Below are 20,473 nucleotides of genomic sequence, written 5' to 3' on the forward strand. Positions count from 1 at the left end.
TAGTCTCAGGATGCTATCTATGGCTAACTGCTGCTGCCACAGACGTTATGTAAACACAGCCTGAGGATGCTATCTATGACTAACTGTTGCTGCCACAGACTGTATGTGAACCCAGCCTCAGGATGCTATCTATGACTAACTGTTGCTGCCACAGACGTTATGTGAACACAGCCTCAGGATGCTATCTATGACTAACTGTTGCTGCCACAGACGTTATGTGAACCCAGCCTCAGGATGCTATCTATGGCTAACTGCTGCTGCCACAGACTATGTGAACACAGCCTCAGGATGCTATCTATGACTAACTGCTGCTGCCACAGACTGTATGTGAACACAGCCTCAGGATGCTATCTATGGCTAACTGCTGCTGCCATAAACATTATGTGAACACAGCCTCAGGATGCTATCTATGACTAACTGCTGCTGCCACAGACTGTATGTGAACACAGCCTCAGGATGCTATCTATGGCTAACTGCTGCTGCCACAGACTGTATGTGAACACAGCCTCAGGATGCTATCTATGACTAACTGCTGCTGCCACAGACGTTATGTGAACCCAGCCTCAGGATGCTATCTATGACTAACTGTTGCTGCCACAGACGTTATGTGAACACAGCCTCAGGATGCTATCTATGACTAACTGTTGCTGCCACAGACTGTATGTGAACACAGCCTCAGGATGCTATCTATGACTAACTGCTGCTGCCACAGACTGTATGTGAACACAGCCTCAGGATGCTATCTATGACTAACTGCTGCTGCCACAGACGTTATGTGAACCCAGCCTCAGGATGCTATCTATGACTAACTGTTGCTGCCACAGACGTTATGTGAACACAGCCTCAGGATGCTATCTATGACTAACTGTTGCTGCCACAGACTGTATGTGAACACAGCCTCAGGATGCTATCTATGACTAACTGTTGCTGCCACAGACGTTATGTGAACCCAGCCTCAGGATGCTATCTATGACTAACTGCTGCTGCCACAGACTGTATGTGAACACAGCCTCAGGATGCTATCTATGACTAACTGTTGCTGCCACAGACTGTATGTGAACACAGCCTCAGGATGCTATCTATGACTAACTGCTGCTGCCACAGACTGTATGTGAACACAGCCTCAGGATGCTATCTATGACTAACTGCTGCTGCCACAGACTGTATGTGAACACAGCCTCAGGATGCTATCTATGACTAACTGCTGCTGCCCCAGACCTTATGTGAACACAGCCTCAGGATGCTATCTATGACTAACTGTTGCTGCCACAGACTGTATGTGAACACAGCCTCAGGATGCTATCTATGACTAACTGCTGCTGCCACAGACGTTATGTGAACACAGCCTCAGGATGCTATCTATGACTAACTGTTGCTGCCACAGACTGTATGTGAACACAGCCTCAGGATGCTATCTATGACTAACTGTTGCTGCCACAGACGTTATGTGAACCCAGCCTCAGGATGCTATCTATGACTAACTGTTGCTGCCACAGACGTTATGTGAACACAGCCTCAGGATGCTATCTATGACTAACTGTTGCTGCCACAGACTGTATGTGAACACAGCCTCAGGATGCTATCTATGGCTAACTGCTGCTGCCACAGACTGTATGTGAACACAGCCTCAGGATGCTATCTATGACTAACTGTTGCTGCCACAGACGTTATGTGAACACAGCCTCAGGATGCTATCTATGACTAACTGTTGCTGCCACAGACTGTATGTGAACACAGCCTCAGGATGCTATCTATGGCTAACTGCTGCTGCCACAGACTGTATGTGAACACAGCCTCAGGATGCTATCTATGACTAACTGCTGCTGCCACAGACGTTATGTGAACACAGCCTCAGGATGCTATCTATGACTAACTGCTGCTGCCACAGACGTTATGTGAACCCAGCCTCAGGATGCTATCTATGGCTAGCTTTTGCCACAGACTGTTTATGACCATTCACCGTGTGAACATAAGTAGCCTCAGGATGCTATCTGAGTATAGTTAGGGAGTGTAATGTCTCTTGGTCGCTGAACGAATGAGATAAGGTTGTCAGTTTGATGGAGAAATGTATTACATAATCACATCAGGATAAATATGACCGCACCCATGAACACACACACACACACACACACACACACACACGGGTCCCAGGGGAATGTTTAGGGTGCCCGGGCGTGCCTGGCCTGCTGCTAGTTTAGGAAGGTGATTTATGGTCTGTCACAGCTGGACTCTCTTCTCCTCACATTCCTTCACACTGGGTACACGGCTACTTTTTACACTCACACACACACAACCTCAAGCGGAGTTCTCTAAGCTCTATTTTGTGAAGTTTTCATGTGTACCCAAGCCCCTACTACCACTGCACTTAAATCACTGGCAAAGCTTTTCTCAACTCAACAGTAATGCTTTAACTGACTTTAATTATGTACCATTATGGATCTGTTCAATGGGATCCTCATGTGATGTTAATGTGCTATTGAGCCTTCCTTCGTCCTAGCATCCTCTTCCCATGCTGGGCCATTATCCTCCCGCCCTGTGTTTCAGCTTGAGACCAGATGCTTATAGCTCTGCATGCAATGAGCTTCTGTGCGTTGTACGGGCTTAAACAGAGTTGTAGTTGTGAAGAAACAGGACTTGATATTACTGTACATACAAATCCTCTACATACAAAGTGGTGATCCAAACATTAAAAAGAGGCGTGTGTGTTTATATGCATGTGTGCTTGTCTGAGCGTGTGTGTGTTCAAGCCTGTGTCTGTAAGTGTATGTGGAGGATGTTGTCTGTGTCTCTCTGAGTACTGATGACTTTAGTAAATCTGCAGTAGTCTCCATCTTGGCACCGTGCAGTTGGCCTTGGGTTTGGAGAGGCTCCATATAAATTGCCTGTAGGATTTGGAGTGGCACGTCATGTGCTGGGCTCTATTAACACAGGGGTCTCGTCTCAAATGGCACGCTATAGGCCCTGGTAAAAAGTAGTGCACTATAAAGGGATTAGGGTGCCGTTTGGGACTAAAGCAGACTGTGTGATGGTAATCCATACTGATCATCTCAGTCTCAGCTAGAGCCGGGCTGGCACATAAAGCAGGCCTGGGGATATTTAGAGAGAACCTCAGAGTTATGGCTGACCTCACTGACTCCAACTCTAGCCCCTTTTCCAAATCTCTCTCTCTCTCCTTTTCCAAATCTCTCCCTTTCCCTTTCTCTCAGCTCAACTCTCAGGGGCTCAGTAGTTGATTTAGAGCTAGGCTAATTTCAATTTCCTCTCCCAAATTCTCCTGGATCTCTCCTGCAGTGGACGCAGGGATCTTTTGTGACTGGTCGTAATAGACTGAGACCCAGTGTGTCAAGAGTATGACTGGGTGTATCAGGTCAACTTAACAATTCTCAAAAGCCCTACCACATCCCAAGATAATCACATATAAACTCCAGCGCCACCCCTTTCCCTGAGGCAAATTATGTTCATTAGGGATTTCCACTGGGTTTCACTGTGGCTCACTTTATTATATGGATTCAATTAGATTTCTTTTAAACAAAAAATGTCACACAGATAAAGGGACACCAGAACCTGAGATCTGCCACCTTCCTTCCTGTCCAGATAGAAGAGAGAGAAAGAGAGTTATGAGGTAACTGTGGTATTTTATAAGTAACAAGGGAGTCATCCCAGTGCCACACAGTCCCACCATGACTTTCATACCACCCAGACACACACGGCCACTGTGGAGGCCACAAGCAACCTATAAATGTCACAATATAGAGACCGAATACTGACCCATAGACGAGAGGTGGAAGGTGAACTGCTGCGTGTCATGGTTAGTTCACATCCAATGGCTTGCTGTGTGTTTGTGTGACTCGGAGTGTGATCAACTAGCTCCAACTCTCTCTGCAGAGTTTAGTGGAAATTCAGTACTGAAAGAGACTTGGTCATTTCTTCAAACAATCATCTTTATTAAATATTGGCTAATTATTGCAATAATGAAACTGTCGACCCCACACTCTGAAGTGTGTTGCAGAGTACTTAACTGCTAATGAAAAAACATAAAGGACCTACAAATGTTTAGTCAGCCTGGTTCCAACCTTCCCATAACCAGGAGATGGACCAAGGTAGCTTATCTGCACGGGATATTGTTTAACTTTCAACCCGGCTTAGTTTCCCAGATTCCAGGAGATGAGGCATTGAGGCATTGTTCTAAACTCTTCCAGGCTATCTTTATCTCAGGTCACACACACCGCATCTTGTCTGTGGAATGCCAGCGTTTAGGTTTTATCACCAAGTCATTGTCAGCTCAAGCTATCTCTAGCAGACTAACTGCAGGAAACTGGAGTGGAAACCATCTCTTCAACAGTTGCCAGCTCAAGCTTCAAAAGACACCTCTCAGTTGACTCAGAAAGGAAGAGAGAGAGAGTTCTAAGATCCTTACTCTATTTCATAAAACAACCATTTGGTGCATAAGCATAACATCATCTTGTAATCATGCTACCACATTCCCCCATTTTTCTGAGAATTCTCTCAACTTAAAAGCAGAATTACAAGGTTTAAAAATACATTTATTCCGTTTAGTGTCTAATGAACATGACCCAGGACAAGCATCACGATTCCACTATGTATAAGGTATCGCCTATGGACTCTATTCTATTTGCATAAACCTGCTATAGTTTCCAAGTATTATCATTATCATCAACAATTGGAATTTGGCAATGGATATAAATCAAATAGATTAGGATCAGTTTCACTCTCAGGATCAGATCACCCTCTCCATTCACCAAGGCATGCTGAGAATAGCCATTGGTCAACATTTTCAGCACACAACAACCTCTTTACCTATGTCACAATCAGCATAACAACAATCAAAACAATCAATCCATAATACATGAATTGCTCCACTTATATATAGTTTTTAACATACTAAAAACTTACTCAAATCAATCAGTCAGTTTTAAAAATCATTCTGTTCCCAAATTATAATTCAAAACCCAATTAATTAGCCATCCCAAAATTTAGAATGACATTCCTCAGTGATTCACGTGGGTTCTATCACACTGGCAGAATGTACATTTATATTAACTTACAATATATTTGCCTTATAATTAACCCAATTAACTGTCTTATCAGGGTTATAATTACATATAATAATATATATATAATATATCATAATTATGTAAAATTCTGGCAAATTAATTACGGTCTGTGTTTGGAAGGAATAGTCTTCACACAGTTCGCAACGAGCCAGGAGGCCCAAACTGCTGCATATATCCTCACTCTGCTTGCACAGAATGCAAGAGAAGTGACGTAATTTTCCTAGTTAATATTGCCTGCTAACATGAATTTATTTGAACTAAATATGCAGGTTTAAAAAAATATACTTTGTATTGATTTTTCAGAAAGGCATTGATGTTTATGGTTAGGTACATTGGTGGAACGACAGTGCTTTTTTTGCGAATGCGTTTGTTAAATCACCACCGTTTGGCGAAGTAGGCTGTGATTCGATGATAAATTAACAGGCACCACATCGATTATGTGAAACGCAGGACAAGCTAGATAAACTAGTAAAATCATCAACCATGTGTAGTTAACTAACTAGTGATTATGTTAAGATTGATTGTTTTTTTTATAAGATTAGTTTTAATGCTAGCTAGCAACTTACATTGGCTCCTTGCTGCACTCCCGTAACAGGTCAGCCTGCCACGCAGTCTCCTCGTGGAGTGCAATGTATGCAGATCCAAAAATGGAGATTACAGATTATGAAATTTGAAATCGGCCATGCCGATTAATCGGCAGACCTCTACTCCCCATCACACTGTCATCTTTATCGCAGAGTCATAGGATCAGGAAATTAGACCGCTAATCCTTAGGGAATATTCTCGATCATTCAGCAGACCCAATCTGGTGAGATGTATCGAAACATTACATAACAAACCACGCAACAATACATCCAAAACATTTCTATATTTCACTCAAGGTGTGTAAACTTCAACCCATAAACTGGTAATTCCCCCATTTTGACACGACTCACCATGTGAATCATATTCGAATTACCACCCTTAATAACTCCATAAAAAACATTTGTACCCAATACTTCATAGTAAATTAGACTAGACAGGTCTATCCTTCTCATGCTCAAATTAATTATAAAACTTCTCCGTAATTATCAGCATTACAAATGACCTTCAAATCAGTATTACATATGACCTTTTAAAATCATCAACCAACCATCTCTCGGCTTTCCAGTGTGGGTGATCAAACCACACTAGAAAGTCAGGTCAGAGGTCATTCAAAACTTTGAAATAAGTGTTACTTTACTCTCTTATACCAATTATCTATAAACAGTCAAACATTTCATACATTTCGTGTTCCAGGTTTACAGTAGTTTCTTCAGTACATGTTTTATCAAAATAATTCACGCGTTCAATTAAAACTCAGAAAATAAAACAATTCTGTGTGTGTGTGCCCCTTTAAGATACCACGGCACTAACCGATATTCATAACCAGTAAATTGTGTCTGTGTGTGGTAAACCATATGGCAAAAACAAACAAAAATGTCCAGGCCTTATTTAATTTGGTAGCTCCTCTTTACCATTGAATCCGGATACCTTTATACCTATAAAACTGCCGCATTTCACTAACCCCTCTCCCAAGGCCATAGCCTCAGGAAACGTTTCAAAGAGAGAGAAAATGACTACCTCCATTCTCCTGGAAGAGAAAGTGTCATTTTCTTTAGCATTCACTATACCAATATCATAATAAGCAACCCCAAAGGTTTTAACTACAAACAAAACATGACAATAATAAGCCTACTGTACTCTCTCATCATTAATCGTTTTAATGTACCCCGACGTCTATGTACGCTTAATTTAGCATGCGCTACCCTTAGAGATGGCAACAATTCACTCCCATATCATATCATATGTCTCTCTTTTCAATAACCATGCCAAATTATCCTGGTATCGTTACCAGACCAATGTCCAACGACATATGTAATAGCTGTTTCACCTTAGATTGTTCCTGATTAGTCTTTATTTAACTAGGCAAGTCAGGTAAGAATACATTCCTATTTACTATGACGGCCAAACCTGGACGACGCTGGGCCAATTGTGCCCTGCCCTATGGGACTCCCAATCACGGCCGGATGTGATTCAGCCTAGATTCAAACCAGGGACTGCAGTGACACGTTTTGTACTGAGATGCAGTGCTTTAGACCGCTGCGCCACTCGGGAGCCCTAATACAGTGTTTCATTAAGTGGAATCGACAACGTCTAAAATAAAGAAACCCAGAACCTCTGTCCAGTAATCTAAACATTGCAACCTGTTGCATTAATTAAACATTTGAACCTGTTGTTTAACAAATGTAGAACCTTTATAAAGTTGACGTTGTCTCATCAGCTTAATATTCAATACTTATTTCAATCTACTTTAATTACTGGACACTGTTCCGTGTAATGGAAACAGATTATCGTTTAAAATGACATTACCTTCCTGCTTCATTTTACTGGAGTTACCTAAACTACAAAACCAAGCAACAATAATCAGAAACGGTCAAAGAATGTTTCTCATACCTCTACTTCAAATGTCCCACTGCCTGCTCCCTTTCAACTACAGCTAATATGTTTTACAATCTCATGGTTAAATCCCTCTACTCATGATTTAACCTTCTATTTAAACGTCAGCTTTTCAAACGACAAAAATATTGCATTATTCGCGTGCCATCAAGCTGCCTCTAGCAGACTAGCTGCAGGAAGCTGGAGTGGGAACCATCTCTTCAACAGTTGCCAGCCCAAGCTTCAAAATACTCCTCTCAGTTAACTCAGAAAGGGAGAGAGAGAGTCCTAAGAACCTTAATCTATTTGATAAACAACCATTTGGTGCATGAACATAACATACTCTTGTAATTATGCTACCACAAGGGACTAAAACAGTGAACCTAGGGAAGGTCTTGACTCTAACACCTTTTCAGTAAACAGTGGACTTGTTCTCATTAGTTTGTTCTGCCTGGCCTGCAGTGTCTTGGTATTGCCACACTGTACAGATAGAAAGACTCAAACCATGACGAAGCCATGAAAAGTCGTGCGTCTAACCTGAGAGCTGTTGTTTGGAGGGTGTTTGAATGTAAACCCAGTGCACCTGTTATGATACACAGGAAGTATTTAAAACAGAATAGAAGTACTCTGAAACACCTAAAGTGGTAAATAAAAGACATTCAGTGCATTAAAAAATCAACAAAAGATGTGGGCAGACTGTGTCTCATACAATGAAATGGTTAAGAAATGCACACGGTTTATGGCCTAAGTATCGATTGATGATGAATATTTTTTGTAGAATTCCACCTTCATTTGTTCTTTGCTTTATTTTGACAGATTAGAAACAGGAGGAGACAGAGGAGTAAAAGTGGGACAGGCAGAAGCGGGAATTGAACCCCCGACTTCTCAGGCAGTCAAACGGTACATTTCATTGGAATTTCATTCACTCAACCACAGCCACACTGTAAAAAAAAAAATGTCTTGGGTGAATTGATTCAAAAAACAACCAACATGTACTTAATACAAATTAATGCAAATCATTTTAATGATTTGTTAATTTTATTTTACCAAAACATTTAAGAATAAATCCAAAATGTAAGTATATTTTATATGAAGATAACCTAAGATAGAGATAATTGAGTGATTGAGCTAATTAGAAATCTGGTTTTAATCTCCTTGCACTTCCTATACCACTGGGCACACACTGGTTGAATCAACATTGTTTTCATTTGAACTAAATGAAGTTGAATTAACATCTGTGCCGAGTGGGATCTTGCCATGTGGCACTGTATTTAGAGGAGTGTGGGTAATTCAATTTTTTTGGATTATTTTACATGAATGTTTGAAGAAAGAAAAGTCTACTTTCAATATTAGTATTAAGCAGCTTGTTGTGCCATGAGGTGTAATGGATGATGATGAACGTATATCAAAACCATCAGGCAAAATTCTGTTCAATGATGAGATGACCCATTCCCATATTTCTAACTTTTAATGGTACAGGCATACCACCCTGCATCCCACTTCTGGCTTATGAGGGCCAGTAGGAGGCACTCTTTCCTCTGATCTAAAACAAAATATCCCAATGTCCCATGGCGGTGGTTGGGGACATTACCCTGTGTAGGGTGCTGTCTTTCAGATGGGATGTTAAATGGGTGTCCTAACTCTGTGATCACTAAAGATCCCATGGTACATATCGTAAGAGTAGGGGTGTTAACCCCGGTGTCCTGGCTAAATTCCTAATCTGGCCATACCATCATGGCCACCTAAACATCCCCAGCTTCCAACTGGATCATTTATCCCCCCTCCTCTCCCCTGTAACTATTCCCCAGGTTGTTGCTGTAAATGAGAATGTGTTCTCAGTCAATTTACCTGGTAATATAAATAAACAAGTGTTCTGCATTGCTTGCTGTAAAAAACCTCCACTTTCTGTGGGGGATTGGGATTTGTGCTCATCAAATGCCTGCCAAAATGGGTTAATCTGGCAAATGATCAGATACATAAACCAATAGAAATACTCCAGAAGACGTGATCTAAATCTGCACAAGTAGGGTTGCACAATTTGGGGAATATTAAGAGGTGGAAACTTTCTGTGGGAATTAACAGGAATATATGGGAATTAACGGAAATATATGCACATTAATATTAATACCATTTAAATGTAGATTTTTTTTGCATTGGATATATTTACCATATCATAAGTAGACATAATTGCAAATTATTAAATCCTTCTAATAGAATTGAACTTTAATTAAATGAGTTGACTCTTCACGTGGGATGATTTCACTGAACAACAAAATAAAGGGAATATTGAATGATCCCCAATGATCCATCACATCTCCCAAAAATGTTTTCTACATAAATCTGTAAAATGATAGTCTAGAAACTAAAGCTTTGTCTTCCTCTCAGGCTTAGTGATGACAACATAGGCCTTGTTGATCTCTGCACCAGACAGGATGCTCTTGCCAGCATACTTGGGGTCCAACATGCAATGCTTCGGGGTGTATGGGCTTCAGGCAGAAGTCTTCACGCTTTTTGATGTATTTCAGAACTGCAGTTTCCTCTGCTTGGAGCAACAGTGAAGTGAGCAGGGCAGTACAGATTTCTTCTCTTACATCTACAAGCAGAGTCTGAACATCAGACGGGATGACATTGTCTCCCTCAAGCTGCGCAATGGCTACTGCTATAGGTTACATGAGTTTCAGGCTGCTTACCCCTCTCTCTCAAAATACATCATTCAGGAGGATCCTCTTGATGGGTCTGTCCATATCGGCAGACTGATGTGGCCATTTCTTGGAGAAACCCCTTCCCCTCCAGGAGACTGTCAAACATGATGACAACACCACCCCAACGGGTGTTGCTGGGCAGCTTCAATGTGGTGCTCTGATTCTTCTCACTTTGCTTGGTGAGGAAGATTGCTGCCATTACTTGATGACCCTTCACATACCTAACCATTTCCTTGGCTCACTTGTCTATCCATTGTTTTCAGTGCCATGATGGGTTTGAGGAGCAGATACAATGCATGAGCAGCACAGCCAATGGGTGTGATGTGAGGGTAGGACCCCTCCACTTTAGACCAAGCAGCCATCATGTTCGCAACATTGTCTGTCACCAGTGCAAATACCTTGACTGCCCTCAGCTCATCTGCAATGTAGAGTTGTCCCTTGTGTCTGTGCTCTTGTAGAATACTGGTTGAGGGGTGGAGATGATGTAGTTAATTATTCCTTGCCCACGAACATTTGCCCACCCATTAGAGATGATTGCAATACAGTCTGTTTTCTCAATGATTTGCTTGACCTTCACTTGAACTCTGTATCCAGCAAATGGGTAGATAAAGCATGTCTGGTTGGAGGGTTGTATGCTGGGCGAAGAACATTCAGAAATCTCTTCCACTACACATTGCCTGTGAGCATCAGAGGTGAACCAGTTGCATACACAACTCGAGCAAGACATTCATCACTATTTCTCTGACTATGTTCCTCCATTGAGTAAAAAAAAACCACTGATTCCAGGAGGACCATGAGCTGTTGCTATCGATAAGGTGTCCGATTCATCATTTTCACCTCAAATCTCTCTGACTTTTGTTAAAGGTTGCTTGTTGTGAGCGCTGAGGGAACATTAAGCACTTGGCCAGATGATTCTGCATCTTTGTTGCATTCTTCACATATGATTTGGCACAGTATTTGCAAATGTACACAGCTTTTCCTTCTACATTAACTGCAGTGAAATGTCTCCACACATCAGATAGTGCCTGTGGCATTTTCCTGTAAAGATAAAAAAAAAAAAGAAAAAATACAATTCCATGTACAGAAAAATAGTTAAGCAGTTAGATTAAACAACTCATTTGTAAAATAAATATTTTAAAATGAAACATGTATGGAAACAGGTGAATTAACACTCCTCAGTTAGCAGGCTCAAGCAAGTTAAAACCCACACGGTAGCAAAAACTAACTAGCGGAAATTGTTAACAACTTAGAAATTATTTAAACACACTTTGCTGTAGGCTACTATTTACTAGTTAACAAAAAATCATGTATGTCAAATAAAATATATTCACCCCACCCCAGTATTGTCTTCAAAACTTACCAGAAAGCATGTAGTCCTTGGCTCAGACAGTGTAGTAGTATGGGCTCAATAGCATCTCATTAGTGTGCAAGATCTTGTGAATCAGCTGTACGTGTGATGGAAGAATGCACTGTGCATGCAGAGGGTTGCAATTCCATTGAACCGGGGATAGTTTAACCAAAATATGCCACAAGACCTAGAATTGCCTTATGTGTATCCCAAAAAAGAGCTTCACTATTATAAGCTAACGTTTTGATGAATTTAAGCAAAATTCCCCAAATTCCCAGGCTTCACTTCCCATGGAAAATTTCTGGAACGTTTCTGACCCTTTGCAACCCTATGCACAAGACAGGATTTGAAACACCATAATAGTGTTTAGAAGCTTTAGAGAGGAAACTAAACCAAAACAGAAGGTATCTAATTCTGCCCTTAGCTGAACTTAGCTGAAACTAGTGTTTTCAACCTCTTCCGGTAGTGCTCCCAGTCCCTGGCAAGGTGTTGCACAACACTTGATAAAGTGGTGTTACAACACACGGCGTCATATTTCAAAACATCCCAGGATGATGTGTTTCAATACTCCAGCAAAGTTTAGGTTTCGTCTCCTTCAAGTTAGTGGCGGCTCAGTTGCCACTAGTTTTGGTGTTACAATGCACTGCAATTTAACAGTGCAGGAGTTTGCCCATATTAGGAACATCCTACAACTTCCATGAGTAGAGCGCCACTATTTTATCATATCTATAGAATGTGCTTAACTAGAGCACATATGCACACTGTCATCATCGTCATTTCCCATGTGGCCCAAACGTGTCTGTGCAAGCTTACGTATACACAATTAATGACTGTTTGGGCCTGTCGGGACATAAAGTCATCAATACCTTATCTCTGTTTGGCAATTCTGTCTAGGTGACACAATGCATTGTTATCACCTTTTAACACTACTCAACTGACACAGCAGCCATTTTGTGTCTGGCGTTCCAGGTGGTAACAGACCCTGGACACTTTCATCGACCATCTCTGACTGCACTGTGCTGTGTCGTTACGTGAGGCTTGGGAAGTCACATTCACAAGGGTCTGATCTGGTTAATATGTACTTCTGTTCTTACTGAACTCAAATGTATTTAATTATTTTATTTCACCTGGTAGGCAAGTCTAGAACAAGTTCTCATTTACAAATGCGACCTGGCCAAGACAAAGCAAAGCAGTTCGACACATACAACAACACAGAGTTACACATGGAGTAAAACAAACATACAGTCAATAATACAGTAGAAAAATAAGTCTATATACGATGTGAGTAAATGAGGTGAGATAAGGGAGGTAAAGGCAAAAAAAAGGCCATGGTGGCAAAGTAAATACAATATAGCAAGTAAAACACTGTGATGGTAGATTTGCAGTGGAAGAATGAGCAAAGTAGAGAGAGAAAAAATGGGGTGCAAAGGAGCAAAATAAATAAATACAGTAGGGGAAGAGGTAGTTGTTTGGGCTAAATTATAGATGGGCTATGTACAGGTGCAGTAATCTGTGAGCTGTCAGAGCAGCTCACAGATTATCATCTTCAGTAATCCCCCCAGATTCCTGTCGGGCAGCTAATGCATTTGTTAATGTGAAATATCTATATCGTCACTCACACAACATATCTGCAATAGAATCAACGTCAGACTCATTTCGTGTCTGTGATGGTGTTCCTTCCTGTCTATAATAATGTCTGCCAAATGCTATCTTGATTAATTCTACTACACAACTTCAACAGGGAACCTGTTGCTCTTGATCGCTGTCGGTCTCTCAGACACCTTCGTCTCCTCAGTCTGTGTGGTAAGCGATGGCATCATTATGTTGTGAATCAGCTCTTTGCTTCTCAGGCAGGCAGCATACTGACCCCCCTCAGAGTTGAATGCAGGAGTCTTTTTGTGGTCCCCCACACTGAAAGCAGATCCTACCAGCACAAAGAGCCTGCTAATGTGGTGAAGAGACTGGGCCATTGTCTGACGAGGTGTTGTAAGAGTGTACAGACTAATATGAACCTCCTTAGGATCAGATAAAGAGACACCTGTCGAGACTAGGGTAGGGGTAATAATGGCTGAAGGAATGAGATAGCAGACAGTGTGACACAACAGGTCACTGGGTCAACACAGGGGATCAGAGATTTCAGGTTTTTCTTCTCTTGAAGAGACGACATCACTCTTGGTAGCCCATTATGTCACTGGAGTCATTTGTTAAGACTAATAACTAGATTCATAACAAGAATCGGTGGCTTTGCGATGGCTTTTTAGGGCTCAGGAGAGGTAAAGTTCTTATCTTAATGGACTGTTTTAAGCATGTATTTTTCACACGATACTTCAGAGTAACAATTAAGGTATTGAAAAACATTTAGATGTTCACTTTTGGTGTGTTTGAACTTTCACCTGATGAAAGAGAACATGAAACAGTCGGCTAGTCTGGCAGAGAAACACAGAAACAAGCTGAACACTACATTTCTCACAGGGAGAACCGTGTTCGCTTTAGAGAGCTGGAGCTGCTTAAAGATTTAAAAAACATTTTTTTTATCCCTCTGCAGAACCTTTTATATGGGCTTGCGACCCAAATGGCACTGTAATCCCTTTATAGTGCACTTTTTTTTGACCATGACCCATAGGGAATAGGGTGCAATTTGGGACGCATCCATGACAAATGATCCTCGGGTTGACCGTTTCCCGCAGACTATCCTTGAGTTAACTCTACCCCCTGTCCTCCCAGACACTGTCATGCTTTACTGTAATATAAATGGTTATTTTGCTTGAATAAAAAAAAAGAAGAAAGAAAAACACTGTCACACTCAGCCATGGTCCTGCTCTCTGATATGGAGATGAACGTTCTATTTGAAGTCCAACTGGGGTGAATCACTGGAGTGAGTGGGGAAATAAGAGATGTCAAATTAATTCAAGTTGATGTAGGCCCACTGTGTTTTTGTTCAGTTTTGGTGTATTGAAGTGTTAGTGTGTTCTGTGTTCAAATAAATGTACACCGAAGTGTTGGAGGGATCATTCTGTGGTTGCACCAGTTTGCATGTGTTTGTCCATCTGACTGTGTGTGTGCTCTCTCAGCATGTGTACCAGAGCTGTGCTCAGTTGATGTGGCCAGCTGTTTAGCCCTCGGGGAGCAGGTCACACTGGGGCAATACAGGGGAACAGAGTGTCCTATGGCCAGGGGAGGTGAGGGAGGGTGACCGAGTGTCCCATGGCCACAGGGGGCAGAAGTGTACAGTGTCTGCACCCCAAATGGCACACTATCCCTATAAGTGTACTACTTTGACCAAAGCCTTATGAGCCCTGGTCAAAAGTAGTGCACTGTAGGAGAAAAGGGTTCCATTTGGGATGGGCTTAGTGTGTCCCATTATGTTCCCTCAACCCCTCTATGGTCATGGGACACAACCCTGTATCCCCTCTATGTCCCCAAGTGTTTCACGAACACAGCAGGGTTACAGGGCAGCAGACTGGGCCATCGGCTCAGTACAGCCCACCAGGGTTGTCAGCTGGGACAGGGCCAGTTTGTCCTGACTGCCTCGGAGGCCAATAAACATCGACCTAATCTAATCTCGCTGTACAGTAGCATGAATATCCTATGCTACATGCTCCATCGCTTGGCACTGATATTATGTCCCAAATGTCACCCTATTCCCTAATGTAGGGCCCATAGGACTTTGGTCAAAAGTAGTGCACTATATAGGGAATAGGGTTCCATTTGGGACACAGACCTAAGCTTTTGATCCATTATGGGGATTTATTGATCTCCAATCCCTGTAACTTGGCTGCTGGTCTGATTTCACTGAGGGAGATCTGGAAGTAGACCCATGTCAGACATTTGTTGTGATATTTGCTGTTTCTTGTAGTGGGTTTGTGGTGTGAAATGGCTTCCAGATTCCACACTCATTTTCTCTCATGTCTTGGTTTTCTGTGTAATTGTAACATCTGTATTTTAGTGTTATGATTTTTGTTCGTATGTATGACAATAAAATAACATTACTGCTAAAATACGACTGGTGGTGGAGCTGGTTTTGAATATACATTTCTATTACTTGCTTTTCTTTGTCCTACCTTTTTTTGCCTCACAAAAGTCGATTCTAAAGTGTGTTATGAATATCATTTGATATTCAAGACCATCTATTGTAGTACATGTATTTACAGTAACTCCCATCTTTTTCTCTGGTGTCAGAACTGCAGGGGGAATTCTTGTACCCCTTATGATAACCACAAATAGAAGGAAAAGACCACACAATTATTCCCCGTTTGACTTTGGAAGCTCTTGGCCTGGCGTACCACTCTGTTTACAATTTACAGAAAGGCTCCAGAAATGTGCATGAAGGCATCAAACCCACAGACTCTATTCTGTCGTGTGGAGGGGAAAAAGTTAGGGAAGGCCCGGCTTGTTAGTTTGTCTGTCTGTCTGTGTGTGTGTATGTGTGTGCATTTAAAGCCCAGGAGTCAGTCGGCCATCCCCAGAGGTTATCCTAATAAGGATGTGAAGGAAACGAGCTGAGCTGAGATGTTTTGGCTTAACTTCTGACCTGCGTGGTCTACGCTTCACTACCTGTGTGCTATGAGGGGGGGGGGGGGGGGGGGACTGCTTTTCTTCGCCTTGCACCTACAGTAGTTATTCACCTTTTAGTTTTGCTCAAAGCTGGAAAAGCAGGCAGTTCTCAAAAGAAGAATGTCTGTGTATCGGTCTGTGTATCTGGGCTAAAGCCCTGCCATGGCTTTGCACACTTATACATGGGTGGGAGACGGATTACATCATTTTATATTGCAATGCCAGTCTGTGATGGCGACAGGCGTGCATGCGCTTAAGTCCAAGCCCCACTCTCCCTTTACTTGAGCTAAAGACAAGTTCTGGAACTATGGCGACTACTTAAGTATTTTTTTAAGCGCCTGCTTTGGGCTGGATGTGTCAATGTGTAGCTCATACATGGATAATCTGTCAGCAGAAGTTATGTTTTTACCTCAATTATTCATAAAATCCTTAGTTTGTAAGTAACTGTTTTCTGGAAGCTGTGTGCTGATATTTTGAGCACTGCAAGCTTGGCCCATTTGGGCCACCCCCCTAGCAATTTGAGTTCTAGCCTATGAGCTTCAGCCCCTCGGTATTTGAGTGACAGCTAGCAAGATGCACATTGATGAGTTGCACAGTGAAAGAAGAAGGCCCAGCATTATCCAATGAGGTTGCAGGGCGGGCCCAATGGCCCAGTGCCACAACAGAGGGAGAGAGTGAGCGAGATGTATCCTTCAGCTTGTATTTCCACCAGTTCACTGGTTATGTGTACCCAATCGTTTTGCCCAGCAATGTGGAATTTGCGGGAAGTAGTCAAGCAAGGTGTTTCTACCGGGCTTTGCCAATGTTCGGTAATCTTTGTTTATGAAAGCGTCCATGCGCTTAGGCTGTCTGTGATGTTACAGGGCATGTAGACTGATTCTAGGCCAGATTGGATTGATTGAAAGGTTTGATTTTGGTTTCACAACCAGTTTATTTCTGTAAAGCGTTTGTTTGTTTTGTAAGTCATTTTTGTCTATATTGCCAAATTATTATTGGTCCTAAATACTGCTACCATCACTAGCCTATCCTCATTTTGGGAATTAATCCGCTCTTTTGAACCTTATCATTTGCCTCCTATCTGCCAACCGCTACTTTTTCACACGGTCTAATATCTAACCCCCCCAATTCAGCTCTCTTCCTGCAAAAAGGTCATGGTCCAGATTGAACCAAATCAACCTCAACCTGTTACCTGCCTTGAACTCTCTCTGTGTTGTCTTAGCTAATGTGTCCTCTCTCTCTCTCTCTGTATTGTCTAAGTCTTAGCTAATGCGTCCTCTCTCTCTCTCTCTCTCTGTATTGTCTAAGTCTTAGCTAATGCGTCCTCTCTCTCTGTATTGTCTAAGTCTTAGCTAATGCACCCTCTCTCTCTCTCTCTCCATCTCCCTTATTTCAATCTGGTCTAAAATAACCGTCTCACCTTTTTTCTCTAAGATAAGCCATATCTTACTTCTTCTCTAAGATAAGCCATGTCTTACTTCTTCTCTCTAAGATAAGCCATGTCTTACTTCTTTTCTCTAAGATAAGCCATGTCTTACTTATTCTCTCTAAGATAAGCCATGTCTTACTTCTTCTCTCTAAGATAAGCCATGTCTTACTTCTTCTCTCTAAGATAAGCCATGTCTTACTTATTTTCTCTAAGATAAGCCATGTCTTACTTCTTCTCTCTAAAATAAGCCATGTCTTACTTCTTCTCTCTAAGATAAGCCATGTCTTACTTCTTCTCTCTAAGATAAGCCATGTCTTACTTCTTCTCTCTAAGATAAGCCATGTCTTACTTCTTCTCTCTAAGATAAGCCATGTCTTACTTCTTTTCTCTAAGATAAGCCATGTCTTACTTCTTCTCTCTAAAATAAGCCATGTCTTACTTCTTCTCTCTAAGATAAGCCATGTCTTACTTCTTCTCTCTAAGATAAGCCATGTCTTACTTCTTCTCTCTAAGATAAGCCATGTCTTACTTCTTCTCTCTAAGATAAGCCATGTCTTACTTCTTCTCTCTAAAATAAGCCATGTCTTACTTCTTCTCTCTAAAATAATCCGTCTCACCTCTCTTCTCTCTAAAATAAGCCATGTCTCACCTCTCTTCTCTAAAATAAGCCATGTCTCACCTCTCTTCTCTAAAATAAGCCATGTCTCACCTCTTCTCTCTAAAATAAGCCATGTCTCACCTCTCTTCTCTAAAATAAGCCATGTCTCACCTTTCTTCTCTAAAATAAGCCATGTCTCACCTCTCTTCTCACTAAAATAAGCCATGTCTCACCTCTCTTCTCACTAAAATAAGCCATGTCTCACCTCTCTTCTGTCTAAAATAAGCCATGTCTCACCTCTCTTCTGTCTAAAATAAGCCATGTCTCAACTCTCTTCTGTCTAAAATAAGCCATGTCTCCACTCTTCTCTCTAAAATAAGCCATGTCTCACCTCTCTTCTCTCTAAAATAAGCCATGTCTCCACTCTCTTCTCTCTAAGATAAGCCATGTCTCTTCTCTCTCCCTCCCTCTAGGATCCTGACTACTGGCTACAGGTGCACAGGTTGGAGCATGGGGACGGAGGCATACTGGATCTGGACGACACACTGTGCGATGTGGCCGATGACAAAGACAGGGTGAGTCACGCTGTGGTCAGTGGGCTTGATACACCTCAGGAAGCTATTTGAGCTATTTCAGGGTAAAATCATTTGCTGAGATGTCCTTCCTGCTTTTCTTATACCCATGTGATGATGCGTGTTGTGTTATAACTGGACCAATTAGTCTGCCACTTCCTGCTGTGATCCCCACAGTAGCAGCCAAGTGATGCCCAGGCTTACAATACTGGCAAATACTGAGGCATATTTCTCAGATGAATTCACAGGCCATTTCCTATCAGATGCTAGCTGTCTTGTCTCCTCAAAATTGAGAACTGGAAAGAAAATGACAGACAGAAGAAAACTAGATATTTAAGTGTAAAAATAGATGACTACATTACTTAAATGTGATGCTGCTGCTGCTGCCTCTGGTTGAATGACTAATGAACTCTATAAAACAGAGAAACAGTCTTTGTAAACTCTGAGAGGGCGTGTTTTTTTGGCTGCACTGTCTATTTACGAGAATCTGTTTTCATATTTCTACTGAGAAGAATCATGAGCCCCCTGCCTGTCACACGATGTCATTGCAGCCATACTTTATCTACCAACACGCTGCTGTTTAATGGCATAGGGACAATAGACGAACGCTGTTGACAGGGCTTCAGTGATTTATGTGGCTCACAAAAGGGCTTGGGTAGTTAGGTACTGTGTTAGATTAGATTACTAAAGGCACGTTCACACTGCCGAGGGCTAAGTGCCTCAAAGCACTGGGCTAAGGGAGGGTTTGAGCTTGGGGCTAAGCGAGTGTTCACACGTGCACATTCTAAAGTGGGCTAGCACCAACCTTAACCCAGGGGCTAGCCAATCAGAGTTCCTTTGATACCTAATTTGAATTTTCTACACCAGAAAAGGGACAGTTGGTTTTAAGCTAGCCCAGGGCCAGTCTTAACCTGGGGCTAAGAACAATGCATCTGTGAAAAGGCCTTAAGTGTTGAATCAGTTATCTGTAATCTGGTGTTATGCTACAATAGAACAGAGATAGAGAGAGCTTTAGTAAGAGCAGCAGAGGTCATTCTAATCAGCTATAGTAAGGGATAGGATGGGAACATTTGAGAAAACACATTCTCCATTTACATTTTAGTCAAGCCAAATATTAGCCCAAGGCCTTTGGACACTATTTACTTCTTCTAGTACATCCAGACTACTGTAGTTTCCTCTGGCAAACTTTATTTGACTGCTGGCTGGCACAGCGTGTGTGTGGGTGCTTGCGTGTGTGTGTAGGTATGTGTGTGTGTGGTTACGTACATGTGTGCGGGTTCACTCCAGATTGAAAGCCAAACAGAGTGTGGGTAGAGACCATGCCACCTCTAGTTATGATGGTGGTGTTTCTTTAGACATTGTGAACCAGAGCTGTGTGTTCATCTCCGGCCTGTAGGAAGTGCTGCTGTTTATGGGACAGTTTGTCAACCAGACAGTAGGTGGAGGTGTGGGGGTGTGTGTGTGTGCGCGTGCGCGTGTGTGTGTGTGTGTGTGTGTGTGTGTGTGTGTGTGTGTGTGTGTGTGTGTGTGTGCGTGTGTGTGCCTGTGTGTGTGTGTGTGTGTGTGTGTGCGTGCGTGTGTGCCTGTGTGTGTGTTAGAGCGGTGGTCAGGATGCGTGAGCTGGTTTTTCCAGGTGGCATGCCATGCTTCTGTTTTCATCCCTCTCCTATCAACACTGTCTGGTATTCAGGCCCTGGGTTCCGTGCTATTCCCCATCAAACTCCCCTGCACATGGACAGGA

The 20,473-nt window shown here is 42.2% G+C and overlaps 2 protein-coding genes across 6 annotated transcripts in view; one reads left to right on the forward strand and one right to left on the reverse strand.

Moving 5' to 3' along the window:
• Nucleotides 1-20,473, reverse strand: part of ccny (cyclin Y) — a 292,558-nt gene that overhangs the window by 151,376 nt on the left and 120,709 nt on the right. The gene's annotated exons all lie outside the window — the stretch shown is intronic.
• LOC110535542 (partitioning defective 3 homolog) overlaps nucleotides 1-20,473 on the forward strand; it is a 546,846-nt gene that overhangs the window by 46,235 nt on the left and 480,138 nt on the right. For all 4 annotated transcript variants that reach the window (XM_036935238.2, XM_036935240.2, XM_090189781.1 and 1 more), the window contains exon 2: nucleotides 18,634-18,735. In XM_036935238.2, coding sequence (XP_036791133.2) covers nucleotides 18,634-18,735 — 102 coding nt within the window. The remainder of the gene's footprint in view (nucleotides 1-18,633; nucleotides 18,736-20,473) is intronic.

This window comes from Oncorhynchus mykiss, chromosome 11 (genome assembly GCF_057628025.1).
Source record: "Oncorhynchus mykiss isolate SJ-2025 chromosome 11, ASM5762802v1, whole genome shotgun sequence".
NCBI lineage: Eukaryota > Metazoa > Chordata > Actinopteri > Salmoniformes > Salmonidae > Oncorhynchus > Oncorhynchus mykiss.